This window comes from Hemitrygon akajei, chromosome 13 (genome assembly GCF_048418815.1).
Source record: "Hemitrygon akajei chromosome 13, sHemAka1.3, whole genome shotgun sequence".
Taxonomy (NCBI): Eukaryota; Metazoa; Chordata; class Chondrichthyes; order Myliobatiformes; family Dasyatidae; genus Hemitrygon; species Hemitrygon akajei.
Genome location: NC_133136.1, coordinates 107492059 through 107514372, shown reverse-complemented (window position 1 = coordinate 107514372; position 22314 = coordinate 107492059). Strand labels below are relative to the sequence as shown.

The following is a 22314-nucleotide window of genomic DNA, read 5'->3' as shown; positions in this document are numbered from 1 at the left end:
TAACAGCAATTTCATTTTAAAGTTTTATACAATTCTGAACACCAGAGAGAGTTGAAGACAACAGAAATTGCAGAGAATGACCTGCTGGATCATGTGGTGGTAGGATCCAATAGGATATCTTTCCCTCCCCCCACCATTGCTCTTTGGTTTTTGCAGGGATTGCTCTCTCTCCCATCCCCTTGTCAACTAGTCTCTCTCCAGTGATCTCCTTCCTGGCGCTTATCCCTGCAACTGTGACCAGTACTACACCTGTCCCTTCACCATCATTCAGGGCCCTGAACAATACTTCTAAGTGAGGCAGTGGCACTTCATCTGCAAGTCTTTCGTGTAACATATTATATCTGGTGCAGCCTCCTGTACATCAGTTAGGCCCAAAGCAGACTGGGGGCTTCGTCAAAACCTTCCTCTGTCCACCACAATAGCCAGGATCTCATGATGGTCACTCATTTCAAGTTGGCTTCCCATTCCTACGGCAACACCTTTACTGCCATGATGATGAGACCAAACTCAGGTTGGAGGAACAACACCTCATATTCTATCTGGGTAGTCTCCAACCTGATTGTGTGAACATCAATGTCTCTAACTTCCAGTAACCTTCCTCATTTCCCATCCCCTTCTTTCTTCTATCTATCTTCTCCCCCATTTTGCTGGTCCTCTCAGTCCTCCTCATATTCTTCCCCATTCTCATGCCTGCTCAATACCTTTCTCTGCTGCCTGACCTGCTGGGTTCCTCCAGCCTCTTGTGTGTATTGTACAAGATTTCCAGCATTTTCATAATCTCCATTGTTTTGAGGCTGTAATTTCAGAGTGAATGGGGGACATAGAACAGTGCTGTACCCACCTAAAACACATGGAAAAATCTGGGTCTGCACCTCTATACAATTGAGGAAAGAGTAACAAAGGCTTATAAGCAAGCATGAAAGACTGAACACTTTCTGCATAGAAATACATTACACTGACGGATTCTAAAATATAATAAAATAAGCAAAAGGGAAAATATTTTCTGCACTGACATTCTGATCTTATCTTCTGATCTATTTACTTTATTTCTGCTTGACACAACCTCTCTATGCACACTTTAATCAATAAGTGCAAATACATTAAAATAAAAAATGTTGGATTACTTCCAATTGGAAAGCAAACTATAATCAGAAGAACCAAATATTACAAACATGATTTACACATCTGAACTATTGGAAATAATGATATAATTAAAAGATTGTGACAGTATTTTTTAAATTTTTAGTGCCAGATGCAGCAACTTCCCAACCAATCATATTACAGTACAAAACCTATCATATTACAAAGCATGTAATAGAATAACAAGATGGAAGGAGGCCCAAGACTTTGGGTCTTCATACATTGCTGATGGTCCTATAGAAAAGTAAATGAGTTTCTAGCTCCCCACCACTTTAATTCTGTGGCCACCAAGGTAGCACAGTGGTTAGTGCAACACTATTACAGTGCGTGGCATTCTGGGGTTTTGAGATCAATTCCGGCACTGATCTGTAAGGTGTCTTTGTACGTCCTCTGGTTTCCTACCACAGTACAAAGACATAACGGGTAGGTTAATTAGTCATTGTAAATTGTCTTGTTTGGGTTAATCTGGTTCGTCAGGGGTTGCTGCGGTGACATGGCTTGAAGGTTGGAAGGACCTACTCAGTACAGTAATGCTATTTTTTAAAAAAATCACTGTTCCTCTCTTACCTCTGCTTTGTGGGTTCCTAAAATGTTACAATGAAGCCCAATATAAATCAAAGAACAGCATCTTTCATTTGGGTATGTTGCAGAGTATAATATTGAACTTTCCAGAATTAGATAAATTGCCTTCTTTTTATAGCAGGATTGCCCAATTTTGCCTACCATTTTTCTGTTCCTTTCTTCTTACATTTATACATTCTGGCTTCCTGGGCACATCTCAGACACCCAGACAATACATTACTTAGAGTTCACAACATTTGCAAGAAAATTCACAAGCAAAAGAGCTTAACATTTAATGACTATATCCTCATTCTCAATTCTGACAAAGGGTCTTAAAACTGAAACAAATTCCTTCCACAGATGTTGCCTGGTCTGCTGAGTTTCCCCAGCATTTCTCCTGGTATACTGCAGCAGAAATGATTTCAGTCATATTAGTCTGCAACGGATTTAGATACAAAATAAGGAACATATGCAGTTATGCAAAATTGTTGTGCGAGTATTCAAGCACTTATTCCTCTTAATACTGTGTAGAAGTCCAATCACTGATTACGGGAAAGTGGTAGGGTAGCTCACTTCTGTGAGAACCAGCACTATGCTCAAGGAGTACGCCTGCATCTGTTGAGATCTAGGTAATTCTTAGCTTGATATAACAAAATTTCTCTATATGATAAAATTAAACTGAAGGCAGTTCTTCTTTCATGGAACACTGCCAGGTATATTTTAAAATATAGGATATGAACACTATTGGCAATGTCAGCTTTTGCAGACTATTGAGTGTAGCCAAGCTTAATATATTTCTATTTCTTTCTCCCCCACCCAATGGAGAAGTAAAAATCAATTATATTGTCATGGACCCAAAGTGGTATGAGCCAGACCAGGTAAAGATGGCAACATCCCTAGTTTAAAAGGCACTGGTGAGCCAAATGTGCTTTTCAGACCTCCTAGTAGTTTTATTGGCACTGTTACTGACACAAGTCATTTAAATCCAGATATTTACACAATTGAATTAAAGAGATGTAAACACCTCTCTCCTTTAAGTTAAGTTTTCAGAATTGGTAATCCCACTACTTAACTAATTTGCCACCACATCAACTAAAATCTAAATTTGGTCCACTATTTACTGCAAGAAATGTTTGCAAAGTTGGCAGTCATATGGAACATCCTTTCACTTAAATTAATAACTACAAAGTAAATTTGGATACACACCATGTAAAACTGCAGTCGGTAATGTTTCTTCACTAAACTCAGTACAAACATGCAGAAGCCTGAAAAGTGATAGCAGGGAGTGTATTAGACTTCTTAACACAAATTGCAAACGAGTTATGGTGAAATCAATCTAATGTTCGGGCTCTCGCAATCTTCCTGAGTGCTTGCAAAATTCCACAACTTCGTTAGTCATTATTGTAACTGAATGTCATAGAATGAAAAGACAGCTGAATAACTGAACACTTTCAAAATTTAAGATATTTATAAACATAATTGTTCTAGTAATGTGACCCAACTTTAATCCATCATACAAAGAAATGTGAGCAAAAGTGCGAATCTGTAAATTTAAACCTCCTCATTTCTGGGCTGCAGCCTCGGTACAGGAAATTATGTCCTTAATTCTTTACATGGCACATAACTTCAGTTGTACCTTAATGTGAAAATCAGAGACGTATTGCTTTCTTTACCATGAAGAAGGAAAAGTAGAGGAAATAAAACTTTCATAAAATAAATTTGATTCCCCAGCTACCCACTGCGAGAGTTTCAAAAAAATACTGAAAGATTTACAGGTAATTTAACTTTCTAGTGGCCATAATACAGAAATAGAAATAGAAAATGAAAATAAAAGAAACTTTAAAACCTGTAAAATCAACAGATTGCCTTGGAAGATTAGACGAACAATCTGGGTGCTGAATTTTTAGCAGAAGTTTAGGAATTTGGTTTGTCACAGAATTAATGACAAAAATTACAGTACCTTCCATTTAAACTGTAACTGTCTTGCAACATAGTATACATTTATTTTAAAAAAAATATTGTTTGAATAAGTATTTTGATAATTATTTTAAAATAATATCATTCAAAATTTCTTTTAAAAATCCAGTCAGATGCTCTGCCACCGACTGTGGTGGGGGCCGAGTCCATGCATATATTTAAGACGGAAGTTTATCATTTCCTGATCAAAGGGTATGACAAGAAGGCAAGTGCACAGGGTTGAGTGGGATCTGGGATTATTCATGATGGAATGGTGGAGCAAACCTGATGGGCTGAATGGCTCAATTTTGCTCCTCTGTCTTATGGTCTTAAATATTCAGTAGTGAAAAGCAAAAGTCAGATGTATTAGTATTACAGTGAAGTAAAGGGAATTGCAGAAGCATGAGAGACGAGTTGGCCACAATTGGTTGGAAAAGAAAACTGGCAAAGCAGCGATGGCTGGAATTACTGCAAGCAATTTGGAAGGCACAGTATATATACTTCCCAAAGAGGACAACCATGGCTAACAGAAGAAGTCAGAGCCAACATAAAAGCCAAAGAGGGGCCATATAATAGAGCAAAAATTGTTGGGATTGAGTTAGCGGATTGGGAAGCTTATAAAAAACCATCAGAAGGTAATTGAAATGTCATTAAGGCAAAGATGGAATATTAAAGTAATCTAGCTAATAATATTAAAAGTTTCTTCAAATACAAAGTTTCCTCAGATAAAAGAGAGGCGAGAGTGGATATCGGACCACTGGAAAACAATGCTGAAGAGATAGTATGTGGGACAGTGAAATAGCCGATGAACTGAATATGTTGCATCATTCTTCACTGTGGAAGGCACTAGCAATATGGTGGAAGTTCCAGGTATCAGGGGTCATGAAGTGTGTGAAGTTACCATAACTAGAGAGAAGGCTCTTAGGAAACTGAAAAATCTGAAAGTAGGTAAGTCACCTGGACCAGATGGTGTACACCACAGAGTTCTGAAAGAGTAGGCTGAAGAGATTGTGGAGGCATTAGTAATTAGTAAACGGTTCCAGAAGACTGGAAAATTGCAAATGTCACTCTCCACTCTTCAAGAGTGTAGAGAGGCAGAAGAAAGGAAATGATAGGCCAGAAAGTCTGACCTCAGTTGTTGGGAAGATTTTGGAGTTGATTATTAAGGATGAGGTCTCAGGGTACTTGGGGACACATGATAAAATAGGCTGATGGTTTCCTCAAGGGAAAATCTTGCCTGAAAAATCTGTTGGAATTCTTTGAAGAAATAAGAAGCAGGATTAACAAAGGAGAATCAGTTCCAGCATCTGCAGATTCACTCGTGTTGCCTTGAGAATCAGTTGATATTGTGTACTCAGATTTTTAGAAGGCCTTTGACATGGTGCCACACGAGGCTGATTAACAAGCTACGAGGTAAGATGTCAGCATGGATAAAGTAGTGGCTAATTGGCAGGAGGCAAAGAGTGGGAATGAAGGGAGCCTTTTTGTGGTTGGTTGCCGGTGACTAGTGGTGCTCCACAGGTGTCTGTATTGGGACAGATTCTTTTTACATTATATGTCAATGATTTGAATGATGGAATTGATGGTTTTGTGACAAAGTTTGCAGATGATACGAAGATAGGTGGAGGGGCAGGGAATTTTGAGGAAGTAGACAGGGTACAGAAGGACAAACAGATTCGGAGAATGGGCAAAGAAATGGCATGGAATACAGTGTCGGGAAGTGTAAGGTCATACACTTTGGTAGAAGAAAGGGCTAACCATTTACTAAATGGAGTGAAAATACAAAAAAACAGAGGTGCAAAGGGCCTTGGGAGTCCTTGTGCAGGATTCCCTAAAGATTAATTTGTAGGCTGAGTGTGTGGTGAGGAAGGCAAATGCAATGTTCGCATTCATTTCAAGAGGACTAGAGTATAAAAGCAAGGATGTCATGTTGAAATTTTATAAACCACTGTTGAAGCCTCACTTGGAGTACTGTGGGCAGATTTGGGCCCCTCATCTTAGAAAGGACACGCTGAAGTTCAAAGGAGTTTCACGAAAATTATTCCAGGATTGAACGGCTTGCCATATAAAGAGCGTTTGATGGCTCTGGACCTGTATCTTCTAGAATTCAGAAGAATGAGGAGTGACCTCATTGAAACCTACCAATTGGTGAAAGGCTTTGACAGAGTGGATGTGGAGAGGATGCTTCCTATGGTGGAAGAGTCCAAGACCAAGGGACACAGACACAGAATAGAGGGGGAATCCTCTTAGAACAGAGATAAGGAGCTGATGAATCTGCAGAATTCTGTGCCACAGGCATCTGTGGATGCCACATCTGTATGTATATTTAAGGCAGAGGTTGACAGATTCTTTATTAGTCAGAGCATGAGGGGATAAGGGGCGAAAGCAGGAGATTAGGGCTGAGAGGAAAACTGGATAATCTTGATGAAATGGTGGAGCAGACTCGATGAGCAAATAGCCTAATACTGCTCTTATATCCTATGGTATTAATATAGATAAGCACAAAGGTTTCCCAAAGAAACTATAACAGTTAACCTTCAAAGGAAATGAAATCCCTTAGTTATTGTTTCTGGCATTTTAATAATTTATGGATTTTAATGTTTATTTGAGAGCATTTCCTCTAATATCACTCTTCTGGAAAGTGTACATGCTGTATTGTGCCATGGACTTTTTAAAAATACACAACTTGGTAATCAGATGCACATACATATATGCCAAAAGCCAAGACAGATTAATATGAGTAGCAGTTCATGGATTTCACTCAAGGTTGAACAAATGATTGAATTAGTCCAGGAATAAGAAAACATAAGTCAAAAGGTTAAATCAAATAAAATGCCAACTGCTTATTCCGGATTATAGATACTGAAATAAACTACTTTTAGCAAGAACTTTTTTATTCCTGCATTACAAGCAATAAAATCAGTAAGTTTGTTTCAGGTGTGTTTGCATTTAAACTCTATGTATTCTATGGAAAGCATAACCAATCAGCAAAACAACTGAGAATTGGAGTACAGTACTTCCGAAAAATACAACACTCATTTAATTTAATCTAGCAAAACAGTAATAAAAACAAAAACGTTATCCAAATAGTTCATTTTTTTAATTAAGCAGTTTTAACCTTCCAAGATAACAAAAGGATTCATTGTCCAATTCACTAAAACTAATGCAAATTTGTAAAACTAAGTGGAAAAAGGAAGAATATGTCCTTTTAACATATACCATTTTAAGGAACATACACTGAAATTTTTAAGCCACATTTGTGTACTTTTCTATGGGGTGTGATTGACACTACAGAATTCTTTAAAAAGCTAGGAATATGAATACTTGTGTAAGAAATACGCAGATTTACACTGCAGTAAATTATGGAAGTTCCTTTTTATTGTAGGAAATATCAGACCTGGCTTCTTTTTGTAGCGTAGGGAAGTGTATGGTCATGCACTTTGGTAGAAGGAGTCAAGGCATAGACTAACTTATAAATTCAAAATTCAGAGATGCTGAGAGACTTGGGAGTCCTTGTGCAGGATTCCCTAAAAGGTTAACTTGCAGATTGATTTGGTGGCAAGGAAGGCAAATGCAATGTTAGCATCAATTCTGAGACGATTAGATCATAAAAGCAAGTTTGTACTGTAATGCTGAGGCTTTATAAGGGACTGATCAGACCACATGGAGTATCGTCACCAGTTTTGAGCCCCTTTCCAAGAAAAGGTGTGCTGCCACCGAACAGGGTCCAGGTGAGGTTCACGATCCAGGATATGAAAGGGTTACTGTATGAGGAACTTTTGATGGCTCTGGGCTGAAGTTTAGAGGAATGAGGGGGTGATCTTATAGAAACCTATCAAACACTGTAAAGCATATATAGAGTGGATGTGGAGAGGGTATTTCCTATAGTGGGGGAGTCTGGGACCAGAGAGCACAGCCTCAGAATACAGATGTCCATTTATAACAAAGATGAGGTGGGATTTCTTCAGTCTGAGGATGGTGAATCTGTGGAAGTTATTGCCACAGTTGGCTGTGGAGGACGGGTCACTGGTATTTTTAAAGTGGAGGTTGATTATTCAGGGCATCAAAGGTTATGGGGAGAAGGCAAGAGAATGAGGTTGAGGAGGATGATAAATCATCCATGCTGGGATAGCAGAGCAGACTCAATTCTGCTCCTATGCCTTATATCCTGATGGTCTTATAGAATACGAAGGGGCTAGGTGGGTTGTATCAGCTGCAAGGAGGTAGAGAATAGTTTCCAAGTCACCAGTGTTTACAAGGAGCACAGTGGGGCTAGTGTGTAAGGGACCAGTATGTACAAGGATCAGAGGGATACCAGTGTCAAGGAACCAGTGTGTCCGGGGGGGGGGGGGGGTGTCATTGTACAAGGGACTAGTATGTAAAAAAGAAAAATTAAAGAAGAAATTTTTTTTTTAAAAAAAGTTGGACGGGGGAGATCCAGTGGATGTAGTGTACCTCGATTTTCAGAAGGCATTTGATAAGGTCCCACATAGGAGATTGGTGGGTAAAATCAAAGCTCAGGGCATCGGGGGGAAGGCATTGACATGGATAGAAAATTGGTTGGCAGATAGAAAGCAAAGGGTAGCGGTGAATGGGTGTTTCTCAGAATGGCAGGTGGTGACTAGTGGGGTGCCACAGGGCTCGGTATTGGGACTACAGCTGTTTACCATTTACGTTAACGATTTGGATGAAGGCAGAGAAAATAACATCAGCAAATTTGTTGATGATACTAAGCTGGGTGGCAATGTGACATGTGATGAGGATGTTAGGAGAATTCAGAGTGACTTGGATAGGCTGGGTGAGTGGGCAGATACTTGGCAGATGGAGTTTAATGTGAATAAGTGTGAGGTTATCCACTTTGGGAGTAAGAACAGGAAGGCAGATTATTATCTGAACGGTGTAGAGTTAGGTAAGGGAGAAATACAAAGAGATCTCGGAGTCCTTGTTCATCAGTCACTGAAGGTGAATGAGCAAGTGCAGCAGGCAGTGAAGAAGGCTAATGGAATGTTGGCCTTTATTACAAAGGGAATTGAGTACAAGAGCAAGGAAATCCTCTTGCATTTGTACAGAGCCCTGGTGAGACCACACCTGGAGTATTGTGAACAGTTTTGGTCTCCAGGGTTAAGGAAGGACATCCTGGCTGTAGAGGAAGTGCAGCGTAGATTCACGAGGTTAATTCCTGGGATGTCTGGACTGTCTTACGCAGAGAGTTTAGAGAGACTGGGCTTGTACACGCTGGAATTAAGGAGATTGAGAGGGGATCTGATTGAAACATATAAGATTATTAAGGGATTGGACAAGATAGAGGCAGGAAATATGTTCCAGATGCTGGGAGAGTCCAGTACCAGAGGGCATGGTTTGAGAATAAGGGGTAGGTCATTTAGGACAGAGTTAAGGAAAAACTTCTTCTCCCAGAGAGTTGTGGGGGTCTGGAATGCACTGCCTCGGAAGGTAGTGGAGGCCAATTCTCTGGATGCTTTCAAGAAGGAGCTAGATAGGTATCTTATGGATAGGGGAATCAAGGGATATGGGGACAAGGCAGGAACTGGGTATTGATAGTAATTGATCAGCCATGATCTCAAAATGGCGGTGCAAGCTCGAAGGGCCGAATGGTCTACTTCTGCACCTATTGTCTATTGTCTATAATACCTTAGTACTGCAATTTATTGTAGACCAGTTGTGATATAAAGGAAAATTGCCAAACAATGGTGCATTCTTGCTTAGCCGAGAGTTTACATTCCGAAGATGTATTAAATTGTTAACTATTTACTGCAGATTACCTCTTAGGGTTCTGGGCAAATAAGAATAAAAGGCCATTTGATGGGTACTTGAGAAAAAGTAGGTTATAGAGATCTAGGAATGTTAGAGGAAGGCCAAGTGGGACTTCTGGATTTCTCCCTTAGTAGCCAATGTAGATCCAAGACGATCACCTTCTAAGTATTCTCACTGGTACTCTCACAAGTATTCGGATAATTGAAGGGAAATAAACTGTTACAACTGTAGGAAATTGTTCCCCAGAGACTTGCCTTCACAAGAAACAAATGCAGTAACATTGTTATACTTATAATTAAAGTAATGAAGGGTCTATCTAAATAGCTACTAAACATTTACTCACCTGCTAGGTACATAGCAAACGAGATGAAGCGATGATAACGGGCTAGGAATTGAAGTGGCACTTCCTTTCTCACTAGGCCACCAAAGTAATCAGCAACTGTTTCCCCATAAAAGAAATAATTTACACACAGAAGAATGTACCTACCAGGAAGAAATTATAATTAGACACCAGAATTACAAACAAAACATTTATCAAAAGAATCAAAATTGCTTCTTATCACTTTAACTTGCCAATATTTTCAAGTTAATTTTCTATTGCTTCAATGCATTTTATTAAACATATGAAACTACTGCAATGTCTAGTAGACAGCAAATATATTTTAGGCAGAACCTCTCACATACAATGTGAAAGAGCTAAATAAAGTGTGACAACAAAGGTTGCTGACTATCAGAGCCAGTTTCAGACAGTCACCAGGAACAGAACACAGAGTGTAATTTCTGATGGTGACCAGGCTTTTCATCTTCCCAAATACTTAACAAAGGAAGTTTCATCTAGTATTATTTTTGGGGGGAAATAGTTTAAGAATTGAGAGAGGTTAAGAACTGTGCTTGCAATTTTACTTTACAGGAACATTATCAAATAAATATTAATGGCACTCCAGTTATGGAGATAATGTGGCAATGGTCATAAAGATGCTTTCTACAAAAGTGGATGAATGAGTTAAAGAAAAGTGTGGAGAAGAGACTTGGAGAAAAATATAGAGCATAGGTCTTGGCAACTGAAAGCATATCTATGAAGACAGAATGTAACCATAATTTTGAATTATGTTGTCTAAGGACAGGAATGATTGAAGAAACAGGGTTTGGCTAAGCGTAGAGCCCTAAGCAACACAGGAAATCAATGCTCTGGGCAGGGGAAGACAAACTATTGCTGGTGATTCCCTGGATACAACTAGACAGATAAGGTTAGTGTAATTGAGACTAACTGGACGATGCTGGTGACGATTAGATGATGTTGAGGTTAATCATGCCAAAGACTAAAGAAAGATTCATTATTGACCTGATCAGTGTTTCAGTATTATTTGGAGAATTCAAAGAGTTCAGGCAAGATGGGCACAAATTACATCCTTTGGAGCAGGCATCTACGCTGGTAAAGAAAACTCAATAGCTGGAATTTTAAGTAACAATATTAGTTAGCTTCCCCCATCTAAGTAGCAACATTTACTATAATCTCTTATAAAGTTAAATCAAGTGACTCGGGCAACAACAGGGCTTCGCTTCCAGTTAAGCTCAATGCCTTCTATACTCCCTTGACTATCAAAACATGGAGAAACCATCACATAGCCCCATACCCCCAATAACCCTGTGATTTTAGTCTCAGAGGGCGATGTGCAAGTAGCCTTCGGGAAGGTGAACCCATGAAAAGCATCTGGCCCAGACAGGGTGCCTGGTTGAGTACAAAAGACGTGTGCTGATCAAATAACTGGACTAAGATCTTTAACTTCTCACTTCAGCAATCTGAGGTACCCACATGCTCCAAGCATGTTTCAATTATACTGGTGCCTAAGAAGAAAGTAGTAACTTGCCTCAATGACTATCATCCAGTAGCATTTGTATCCACAATGATGAAGTGTTTTGAGAGGTTATTGATGAAACACATAACTCTTGCCTGAGCAGCATCTTGAATCTGCTCTAATTTGCCTACTGGAGCAATATGCCCACAACAGATGCCTTCTCATTGGCTTTTCAATCAACTCTGGAACATCTGGACAGCAAAGGTGCATCTATCAGGATGCTCTTTAATCGACTACAGCTCAGCATTCAATACTATCATCCCCTCAAAACTGATCAATACGCTTCTAGACCAGGGGGTTCCCAACCTTTTTAAAAAAAAAAAATGCTATGGAGCCTTCCAATTAACTGATAGGAAGGTGGACTGCAGGTTGGGAACTCCTGTTGTAGACACGGGCCTCAATACGTCCTTGAGCAATTGGACCCTCAATTTCCTTATTTGCAGACCCAAGTCAATTAGGATTGGCAACATCATCACCTCCATGATCTAACCGCTTTACACTTAACACTGTATTGCTGATCACAGCTCTACAGTGCCATATTCAGGTTTGCTGATGACACCATTGTTGTAGGTCAAATAAAAGATCAAGTAGTAGTGGAATTGGCCCAGACCATCCTGGTAAAGCCCTCCCCATCACTAAGCACATCTACATGAAGTGTCATCGCAGAAAAGCAGCATCCATCATCAGGGACCCCTACCACCTAGGACACGCTCTCTTTTTGCTGCTGCCATCAAGAAGGTACTGAAGCCTCAGGACTCACACCACCAGGTTCAGGAACAGTTATTACCCCTCAACCATCAGGCTCTTGAACCAAAGGGGCTAACTTCAGATGCCCCCTCATTGAAATATTCCCATAAGCTATGGACTCACTTCCAAAGACACTACCCTCCCCCCACCTCACAAGTGCTTAAGTGCTCTTGATATATATTTTTAAAAAATAAATAACAAATATGATGGTCTGAATCCAAGAGCAGGGGCTTATCAGCTGTCAAACCATTCTGTGGTTACAACCTGACATTTACACTATACTGGGTCTCTCTGGTCAATTGCAAAAAAAAAAAAAAATGCATTAGGGTAGCTAATTAGCCTACACTGAATGGACAGAAGATCACAAATGCCCAATACAATTCCAAACCAGAATGACCCATGCCTTGGAAGTCAATTTGAAGACAGTGTTTCCATGTACCTGCTGTCCTTGATCTTTAGAATGGTACAAACACCCAGAAAATGCAAAGAAGCCATGGCAAGTTGCTACTGTATACTTGACAGATGGCACATAGTATAGCAACAGTGTTCTAGTAATGGATGGCATAGATATTTAGGATGATGAACTGAATACCAGTTAGGTAGACCACAAAATCCTGGATACTGTCAAATTTTAGTCTGAGCTGTACTCAGCTGTACAAATGAAGAGTATCTGCATATAACTGAAGGCTATGAGAACTTAGGAACAAAGTTGCTGCTCACAGAATACCCAACCTCTGATTTTCTTCTGTAACCACAGTGCATGGTTGGTTGATTGGTTTTTCTAATTTCTAGTTTCTAGTCAATTATGAAGAAAACCTACTAATGCCCTCCACTAGATAAGGGAGGATTTGACAAGTCTTCAATATCTACAGTTTACAAACAAAACTAAATAATTGTGTCTGCAACTTACCAGAGGGCAATATTTACTGACAAAATAAACGAAGAAGCACAGCAAGGTCACGTGTGCAACCTCACCATCTAGGTTCAATCCTGACCCCCTACTGACTGCGTTAATTTCACTCCTTAAGCCCCACCTCTCTCAACTGTTCTTGTTTCCTCCCACATTCCAAAGAAGCAGGTGCAGATTGGTAGGGTAACTAGTTACTGCAAACTACTCCTACTTTACTTAGAGTGGGTGGTAAGAGAATCAAGAGTGGAATTGAAAGAGGATAGGGAACCAAATGAGGGAAGAGGATTCATAGGATTGCTCTGAGAATTGGCCTAGGCTTGATAAGCGAAATGGCCTACTTCTTAATATCATTAAAACATTACGAAAATATTAAGCGTAGAAAGGAGATGATGCTGACATGCATGGCAAAAATCAGACATTTAAGTCAAACCCTGGGGCACTGGACTTCAGAGTTCAATTCTGGCACCAAACGTAAGGAGTTTGCACATTCTCTTTGTGACCACATGAGTTTTCTCCCACATTCCAAAAATGTAGATGAGTAGATTAATTGGTCATTGTGAATTGTCCTGTGATTGGGCTCAGGTTAAGTAGGTAGGCTGCTGGGCAGCATCGTTTGTTGGGCCAGATGGGCCTGTTCTGCACTCTTGTCTAAATAAAATACTAAATAAGACCTAGGTTGCCCAACTTAAGGTAAACTACATAAACCTTCAGTTTCTGCCTTCTTCTACTACCGATAGTGCTTTCCCCTTACATTCCTTCTTCACTTTTCCTGCCTATCCCCTCCCCCACCCCTTGATCTTTCCTCTGATTGGTTTTTCACGGAGCACCTACCAGCCTTCCCCTTCCCACCCCCCCACCTTCTTTATAGTGCCCCTGCCCCCTCCTTCTTCAGTCCTGACGAAGGGTCTCTGCCCGAAATGTTGACTGCTCGTTTCCACGGATGCTGCCCGACCTGCTGAGTTCCTCCAGCTTGTTGTACGTATTGATTTGACCACAGCATCTGCAGTGTACTTTGTGTAAACCTTCAGTAATAGCCCTGCAAGGTACAAACTTAAGCATCTTTGAGATGTGGTAAAGAACCAAACTATATGTATTATTTGAATAATCTGAAACCCAGAGGAACTGATCACTATTCTTAGTTTGCATGAGAGGCTCTTTTGGTGAAAAAAAGTCACTCTTTTTCCAGAGTTGAACTTTATGTGATGCTAGCAATTTGTCAAACTCAGTTGGAAATCCTGTAATTAATACAATTAAATTAGCCAATAAAATTTTATAAACATGTGCAACAAAATATATCCCAACATTTGCAAGACTATGCATTTTGAATATTTCCTTAATTCCCCCAAACTGTTAGATGATGTTAGACAGGATATGGAGTTCAGATATGAATTTCGTGTCAGGACTCTCAAGTGTAGGTGCATTTTACAAATGAGGTACTGTTCAAAACTATTCACCTGAGATTTTCGATGACAACCCATAGGAAAATGAGCATGTCACAAAAGCTACTAGCTGAAACAGCACCTAATTTAGGACTGGGATCACTGCCAATGAGTACTGTAATAAATTTTTTTGTAATACTTGGAAAGACAAGATGCCCTCCAGCTTTTCTAAGGTCATCATTTCCCCCTTTCACTTTCAAACATATTTCCCCTATTCACAAGCACCAAGTATACAAGTTGATTTCAAGCAGTTTCCCTGTAACCGCTTCCCCACCCCGCAATTATGAAATGATTAGGAATCATGAGCAAGGTGAACATTTAATACCTATCCTCAATTTTCTGAAGATAATTTGGTTCTGGAGTCAAGTAATTACACAAAAGCCAAATCAAGCATCATTGATCAAGTTACTGGTGAATTAATGATTCTTGATAACACGGTCAACTTTCATCACTTTGCCGATGACGTGAACTGATATGGTGATAATTTACCTGAGCAGTCTTACTCTCGTTTATTTTAAATGATTGTTCACGTTTGAACAATTGGATCAGAAGTATAGCTAAATGGAGATTTCTGGTTTTCAAATGAATATTTAGCATATACATGGTCCTATATTATAGTCTCACAAGAATTTAAATACCCTCAGTGCTGCTATCATCAGGTCCTTCTGCGTTTCCTATTTGAATCTGGTCTTACTGTGGCTTCCAAATATTTATTAGAAAACGTTCAAACAAGCTACATTACAAACCATATGGGAAATTAAGAAAACCATAACTAGATTATTGAGGAGTGTTAGTTACTAATATATTTTCTCTGAGGAATGAATTTCTACGGGTATCCTCCAACATATTGACATTTCCAAGTTAAGTGATAACAATGGCATTAGATCCATTTCCTATAGCTCTTCACATCAAACACTAGAACTGCACTTTAGAAGTACCTTTTCACAGCAACAGCTAAGCTTCCGTGAACTTGCTGAACCTTTTCCTTGGAGGATGAAGAATATGTGATTTGACTATTAAAATGTCCCTCATGAGGCTAACAGAGCAAGGTGCCAGCTCAGATGTATTTTCTTCACTAAAGATTCAGAGCAGCATATTAAACACAACTTAGAAGACCATTTGACCCATCTTGCTAATGTCATCTGAAGGGCAAGTTACAGGCCCGGCCCCACCTCAAGCTCTGGGTCCGTACTTCTGAAGGACAAGTTTCCATCCAAGTTCTGCCTCGGCCATCTTCTCCGAGTTCCAGACCCTCATTACCCTCTGCATAAAAACAAACATCCCTCCCCACAATTAATTACTCCAAATCTACATCCCTAGTTTAGACCCTTCCCTGAGAAATGGGTCATCCTTATCTACTTAGCTTGGAAACCAACTTCCTTGAAAGTCCCCTTGTCCCCTCTTAAATTTTACAAATATTAATTCAGTCTCCCCCATCTTCCTATTCTAAACAAAATAATTCTGTCTCTCCTCATGAAACAGCATTTTGGTCCTGAAAATGTCTTGATAACTCTCCTCCGTCTTTTCCAGTTCAATGACATCTTTCCTTTGGCATGATGACCAAAACTGCATGCAGCACTGAGTCATCTATTAACATTGTACATAGTGGTAACATAACCTCCCTACACTTACATTCAATGCCTTCATAAATAAAGGATGCCTTTACCATCAGCTCATTGAACTGTGCTGCTATTTTTAAAGGTCTATGGTCATGCCCTTTCACTCATCGTTCCTCCACACTTTCCCTGGCCACACTGCACCACCTCAAATTTTTGTAAATTCACTTCCATTTACTACCTTACTACCTAACTGACATGACCTAGAACATTGTGCAATGTAAAGGCTTACTGCCAATCGCACAAATAAATTTGTTGGATCCTCTGCAAACTTTTCCAATCCCCTTCAAGTCACTAAAATATAACGATAAAAATAAAGAGTTTGAGATTGATGTATAGTTTTATATAACCTGACAAGTATATCTCTATCATTAAACATTCAGAAAGAGACATTTTGCAAACTGATGGTTATTAAAAAGATTAAATTTGAAAAGATGAAAATAGTTTTTAAACAAAAAAACACAGCCTGCTGCATATATAACTATATCTGTCTATTAAAACCAACTCCCTTAGAAAGGCTGAGGTCTTATCCAATTCTAGAGCAAGAGCTCAGATGCAAAGGCAGCCAAAATTTATTTTTAGTGAAAATGGATGACACAATGATACAAAAGAACTACTTGTACAGGACTGCATACATATTACCATTATGAATATTAAGTTCCTGGTTGTTGTGATGGAAATGAGAAAGATTCTTTGGGTCTCAAAGGCAAGAGCTCTGGACACAGTTTTAATAATGAGGAGTTTACTTACAAGGGGAGAAAAAGCTTGGGAACAACACAAGCAGCTACAATATTTGCACAAACACGCTTAGAATAGAGGAGCATGGGAAAAGTCGGCTCTGCAGTACAATACACGGGAAAACGGTGTGGGGATGGAGTACAGGTACACATACAAGCAAGGGAAAAGTAACTACAATACCTGCCCCCCAGCTATGGGCAAGCATGGCTCTTTGCTAAAGGGACAACAACAAACACTCCCACAACCCTATTCAATGCACACCTTACCACATGTCTCCAGTGCTGTTCTTCAGTCTGCAGTGAAGCAGGGTAGTCCCTCGAGGATGGCAAAAGAGAGCGAGCCAAGCACATGTAGCACCCTTTATAGGTCAGGGGGCCAATGGCTTGGTGCTAGACAGGTTAATCCAATTAAAGTGGCCAATGGTTAAGTGTGCATTGATTAGTTGGGAGGGGCAAAATGTTGACTGGCATATGGTGTGACCTCCGACCAGGTGAGGGCAGTGCTGTCATGTGCTGAAATAACTAATTTCCCCTGTTTTAGAAGAATATTTAACAAATCATCCTTTTACCCCTAAGCACTATTCAGTTAAAATTCTTGAAAAAAAAATTGGTCAAACTCACCAGCTCAAGGTTCTGAACCAAGGTAATTCATAAGAACGATACACTCTGTAACCAATTGTGATAATTTCATGAAAACACTTGATTTGAACATAGAGAACCTGGAAAATAAAATAAATATATTACTGTCTAAAGTAGAATAAAACAATCAGTAAACTGTTTACAAATTAAAGTAGAATAATTTGCAAGGAAAGCTCAAATCCTAGGTATAAGTGCAATCTCTTTACCTATGTCTCTCACTACATTCCATAGTATGGCTACTGCAGCGAACACCATTACAATAGCCAGGGGTCACCTGCAGCCTATTGGAAAATGCCACTAGGATGCTCGAAGAGATTCCAGTAAATACAAACAAGGCCTAGCAGAAGGAGGAGGAGAGGAGGTGGTCATAATGCAGTAATGAATCCAGAGGAAATTAGCTATGTGGGTACAAAGTCAAATGCAGTTCATGCTATAAAGTCAGTAATACAGCACAAATACAGGCCCTTTGGCCCTGTTGCACAGATGGGGAAGCTAGTAAATAAAATGCCATTCAGAGAAATAGTCTACCTAGCTGAACAGTACAAAGTGTTGAAGCCAACTTTCTTCAAACATAGTAGATGTAAAGGTTCAAGTAATAGAGTACAGACCCCAACATATAATTTAAGGTCATGGAATTCCTTTCAGCACGAGTCCCAACTGCAGGAAACCTTGCTTCTGGATTTACAAGGTTGTACTATTTAACTTCCCTGCTATTATATTCTACAATCCAACTAATGAAGACACATTATTCTGAGAATATAGATCCATAATTTCTTGAAAGTGGTGTCACAGGTGGACAGGATTGTGAAGAGAGGTTTCAGCACACTGGCCTTCAGAAATCTAATTACTGTGTTCAGGAGTCAGGATGTTATGTCGAAGTTGTACAAGACGTGTGTGAGGCCAAATGTTGAGTTTTGTGTGCAATTCTGGTCACCTACCTTCAGTAACGATATCAATAAGATTGGAACAGTACAAAGAAAATTTACAAGGATGTTGTTGGGACTTGGGGGCCTGAGTTATAGGGAAAGGTTGAAAGGGTTAGGAGCTTATTCTCTGACTTGAGGTGGTGTATAAAATTATGACAGTACTGTGCTGCCTTTATGGCAGTTACTTAGTTTATAATATTTTCGCTTAGTAATTTGTTAGCATTTTTTAGTTAAAGTTAGGATTGTTTAAGTAAATTCATTTGTCTGTAATATATCGCGGCTGCGATGACGTCACGTCCGGTTTCGCCGCGTCTTGTGGGAAAATACCGGTTTGGGATAAACGCTCACATGTGGCAGTTTAGCGCCAGTAAGGTTTTCTCTCTACGCACCAAAAACACAGTGAAAGCAACGCTGTAAGTCATGAGATAATCGATATGTTGAGTTAAAATGTTAACGCTGATTCTGTTAAAAGTAACGACGGTTGATAAGGTTTATGTTTTCGTTAGTTAAAGAGTCGGGATAGTTTGTGTTGAAGTGTATTTAAAGCAGTCAATGGAGCAGGTAGATTCTGACTGTATGCTGCACTTTAATGTAATGTAGTTATTGTAGCTTTACCTTTGCAAGTATTCACGAAGTAAATGTGATATTTAGAAGGAAACAAAACACTGTACCAATCTTGTATTGTTTTATCAACAGTTTTCACCATACGTTAATGTGAAGAGTGAACAGTAAATGGTTAATCTTACTGCGACCTTGTTTTCATTGACTACGGTTTATCTCGACGTTTAACTCGGCGTTACGTTACACCCGAGCGAGAATGTTACAAGTACAGATAGAGTTAATGAAAGCAGGCTTTTTCCACTGAGGTTGGGCATACTAGAACTAGACGTCACAGGTTAAAGGTGAAAGATATAATATTTATGGGGAACTTCGTCACTCAAAGGATGATGCAAGAATGGAATGGATACTGGTTCAATTGCAACAGTTAAGAAAAGCTTAAATACATGGATGGGATGAATATGGAGGGCTATAGTCTAGCTTGGTGGGGCTAGGCAGTATAGTCAGCACAGACTAGACGGGCTGAAAAGCCAGTTTATATGCAGTAGTGCTCTTTGACTCTATGATTCTATTAACTGTCCAAAGTCAATAGTGCTCATTCAAAATTCACCTCAACATTTTCATAAACATCTCAATCGAATACCACAACTTACCTGAACGAGCACCAATGCATGTGGGTCAACCAGACCATGAAAATTTAACACTCCTATTTAGAAACAATAGGAGTTTTAGGCAAATTATTCAATGTGGCATATCAAAGTCATTGCACAATTAACTTTCACAGATCAAAAAACAAATCTCTGAAGTAACTCAATTTGTCAGTCAGCAATGGTGGAGGAAAAGGGATAGTCAAAATTTCAGGTCATACAGGGAGAGTAGCCGGTAAAAAGGAGAAAGAGGGAGGGAAAGGCAGAGCCAGTCAGTGATAGGTGGATCTAGAACTGAACCTTGAGCAATGGTGGAGCAGGGTGAAGAGTGGATTTGGGAATCGGGGGGGGGGGGTGAAATACATGAAAACATACAAGGAAGGAAAAGCAACAGACAGAAGGAGCCAGGTGTGGGGAGGGGAGAGTGAAGACGGGAGGGTGAAGCGAAGGCATAAGAGATGCAAGCAGTCGAATCAGAGAAGAAAAGCTTGATGGGTATACAGAATACATGTTGGGGTCTGTACTCTATTACTTGAACCTTTACATCTACTATGTTTAAAGAAAGTTGGCTTCAACACTTTGTACTGTTCAGCTAGGTAGACTATTTCTCTGGATGGCATTTTATTTACTAGCTTCCCCATCTGTGCAACAGGGCCAAAGGGCCTGTATTTGTGCTGTATTACTGACTTTATAGCATGAACTGCATTTGACTTGAGTACCCACATAGCTAATTTATAGCATTAACAATGCAATCAGACAAGGAACTATCGGGAGAGGTAAGCAAAAGCTTTGACATATGGTCAGGTTTTAAGAAAGTGTTTAAAGGGAAGGGAGTGGGTCTGTTTCAGAAAGGAAATTTCAGAATTTATAATATTGACCAAAGCATAGACAGCAATGGTGAAATGATCAAGAAACTTATCAGAGCCTAGGCGCATCCATGGTTAAATAACTAGAAGAAACTACACAGAATGGGTGTATGTGATCAATGCCAAATTTGAAAACGAGAGGCAGAGTTTAAAAATCAAGATGGAATTTGAATAACAAGCAGAGTTTAATCCAATTTACCCAAGACATAATTTAGTCGTACACAGAGTAGAACGAGGCTGACTAACCATGAATACATAGCAGTAGTTATCCCTAGAGTTAGGGATTAACATCCAAGCCATACAGTGGTACAACTTATAATACTCTAGATATGCTCTCAACAAAGCTTTATATAACTGAAGCAGGAACTTCAACTTCAACTGAAGCAGAAACCTCCTCCCCAAATGCAAATTGGTGGTCTCTCTATGGAGTATCTGCAATCAATTCACAGGAATGATCCATAACCTTCCGGTTACCTGCCACTTTGGTTCTCTATTCCACTTCTGTCTCCTCCTACACTGTAAATGGCTCAACACAAGTTTGATCTCAACGTCTAATCTTCCATCTGGACACATTGCAATTTAAGCAATGTTTTAAGCAATTTTCTCTGACATTTCCTCCTGTTCCCCTTTTTTGGCTCAGCTTCTCTTTTTCTGCAAGTATGGTCTAGTCTGCTAGACACATTTCGCACAAGATGTGACCTTAACAAAGAAGCAAAATCAAATCCTGTCAACTTAAATCAGTTGGTTTCATCTCATTGGAGATATTCCCTTTATTATGTTCATCCTTCCCCTAACTTCTCTGCTATAGAAAATGATGCTTTCCTTCTTTGCCAGTTCTGATTATGGGTCTTGGGTGTGAAACGTTAACAACATTTTCTCTTTTTGCAAATATTGCATGATCTACCAAGTATTGTAGTATTGCCTTTATTTCAGATTCCTAGCCACTGAAGTTTTCCTCCTTGAAAGTCATTTCAGTTATTCACAATAAACAATAATAATAGTTTGTTATTATACTTTCCTTCTAGAGCTGCATATGAGCCTTCTACTAATCATACATTAGGTCACCTAGATCCCTGTATGTCTCAGAGCTCTGCAATACATCCCATTTAGATAATATGGACAATGGATATTTCAGACTTATGGACCTTTAGTCAAAGTTCCAAGCAAGATTATTGGCCTGAAACATTGTTTGTTCCTCCACAGATGCTGCCTGACATGGTGAACATCTACAGTATTTTGTTTTTATTGCAGATTTACAGAATCTGCAGTTTCTCCAACGTTCAAGCACCAAGATTTCCCTTCATTTAAAAACCATATAAAATGTAAAGAAAACAAATGTATTTTTAAGGTTAATTTACTAACCACAAACATGAGTACAATAGGTCCCAAGTAGATAATTAGAAAGAAAAATGAGATCATGGCGAGTGACAAGATCCCTCGGATCCACCAGTTCTTCCATCTGCAAAACAAAATACGATCAATGTCTTATCAATAATTGAATTGAAACAGTCAAACAAAAATAAAGGAAATCTTACACAATGTTCTTACAAGCTTCTATCTTGCAGTAAACTCTGCCTCGTAACAAAGTATAATTTAATTAAAAATAAAAAAGCATAATGTCATTATAAAAACTATTCAAGTGTTGGAAACTAACATTCTTAAGAACTTTAAGTCACTTTCCTTCATTCTCAGAAATAAGTTGTGTAGTACCACAGGTTTAAAGAAACATCAAAATATTTCACCCAATCATAACAGCAAGATTTTCTGAGAATATTGTAAGGTAATAGAAGTACACAGAAATTGCAAGACATCTGGTCATCAAGTCAGTGTTTACTTTTGCGACTAAATCTTTGCTTCTTCACCTTATTCCCTATCTTTGACACTGCTCTACACATCCACAACTAAATTGAACCTTTAAGTTCTACTTTTGCGTCAGCCTGCTCT

General features: G+C 39.3%; 1 protein-coding gene across 2 annotated transcripts in view; it reads right to left on the bottom strand.

The window, feature by feature from the left end:
- cds1 (CDP-diacylglycerol synthase (phosphatidate cytidylyltransferase) 1) overlaps positions 1 to 22314 on the bottom strand; it is a 124401-nt gene that overhangs the window by 24212 nt on the left and 77875 nt on the right. For both annotated transcript variants that reach the window (XM_073065238.1, XM_073065237.1), the window contains 4 exons: positions 21733 to 21829; positions 17356 to 17453; positions 9773 to 9912; positions 2908 to 2966 (listed from right to left, as the gene is read on the bottom strand). In XM_073065238.1, the coding sequence (XP_072921339.1) occupies positions 2908 to 2966; positions 9773 to 9912; positions 17356 to 17453; positions 21733 to 21829 (394 nt within the window). The remainder of the gene's footprint in view (positions 1 to 2907; positions 2967 to 9772; positions 9913 to 17355; positions 17454 to 21732; positions 21830 to 22314) is intronic.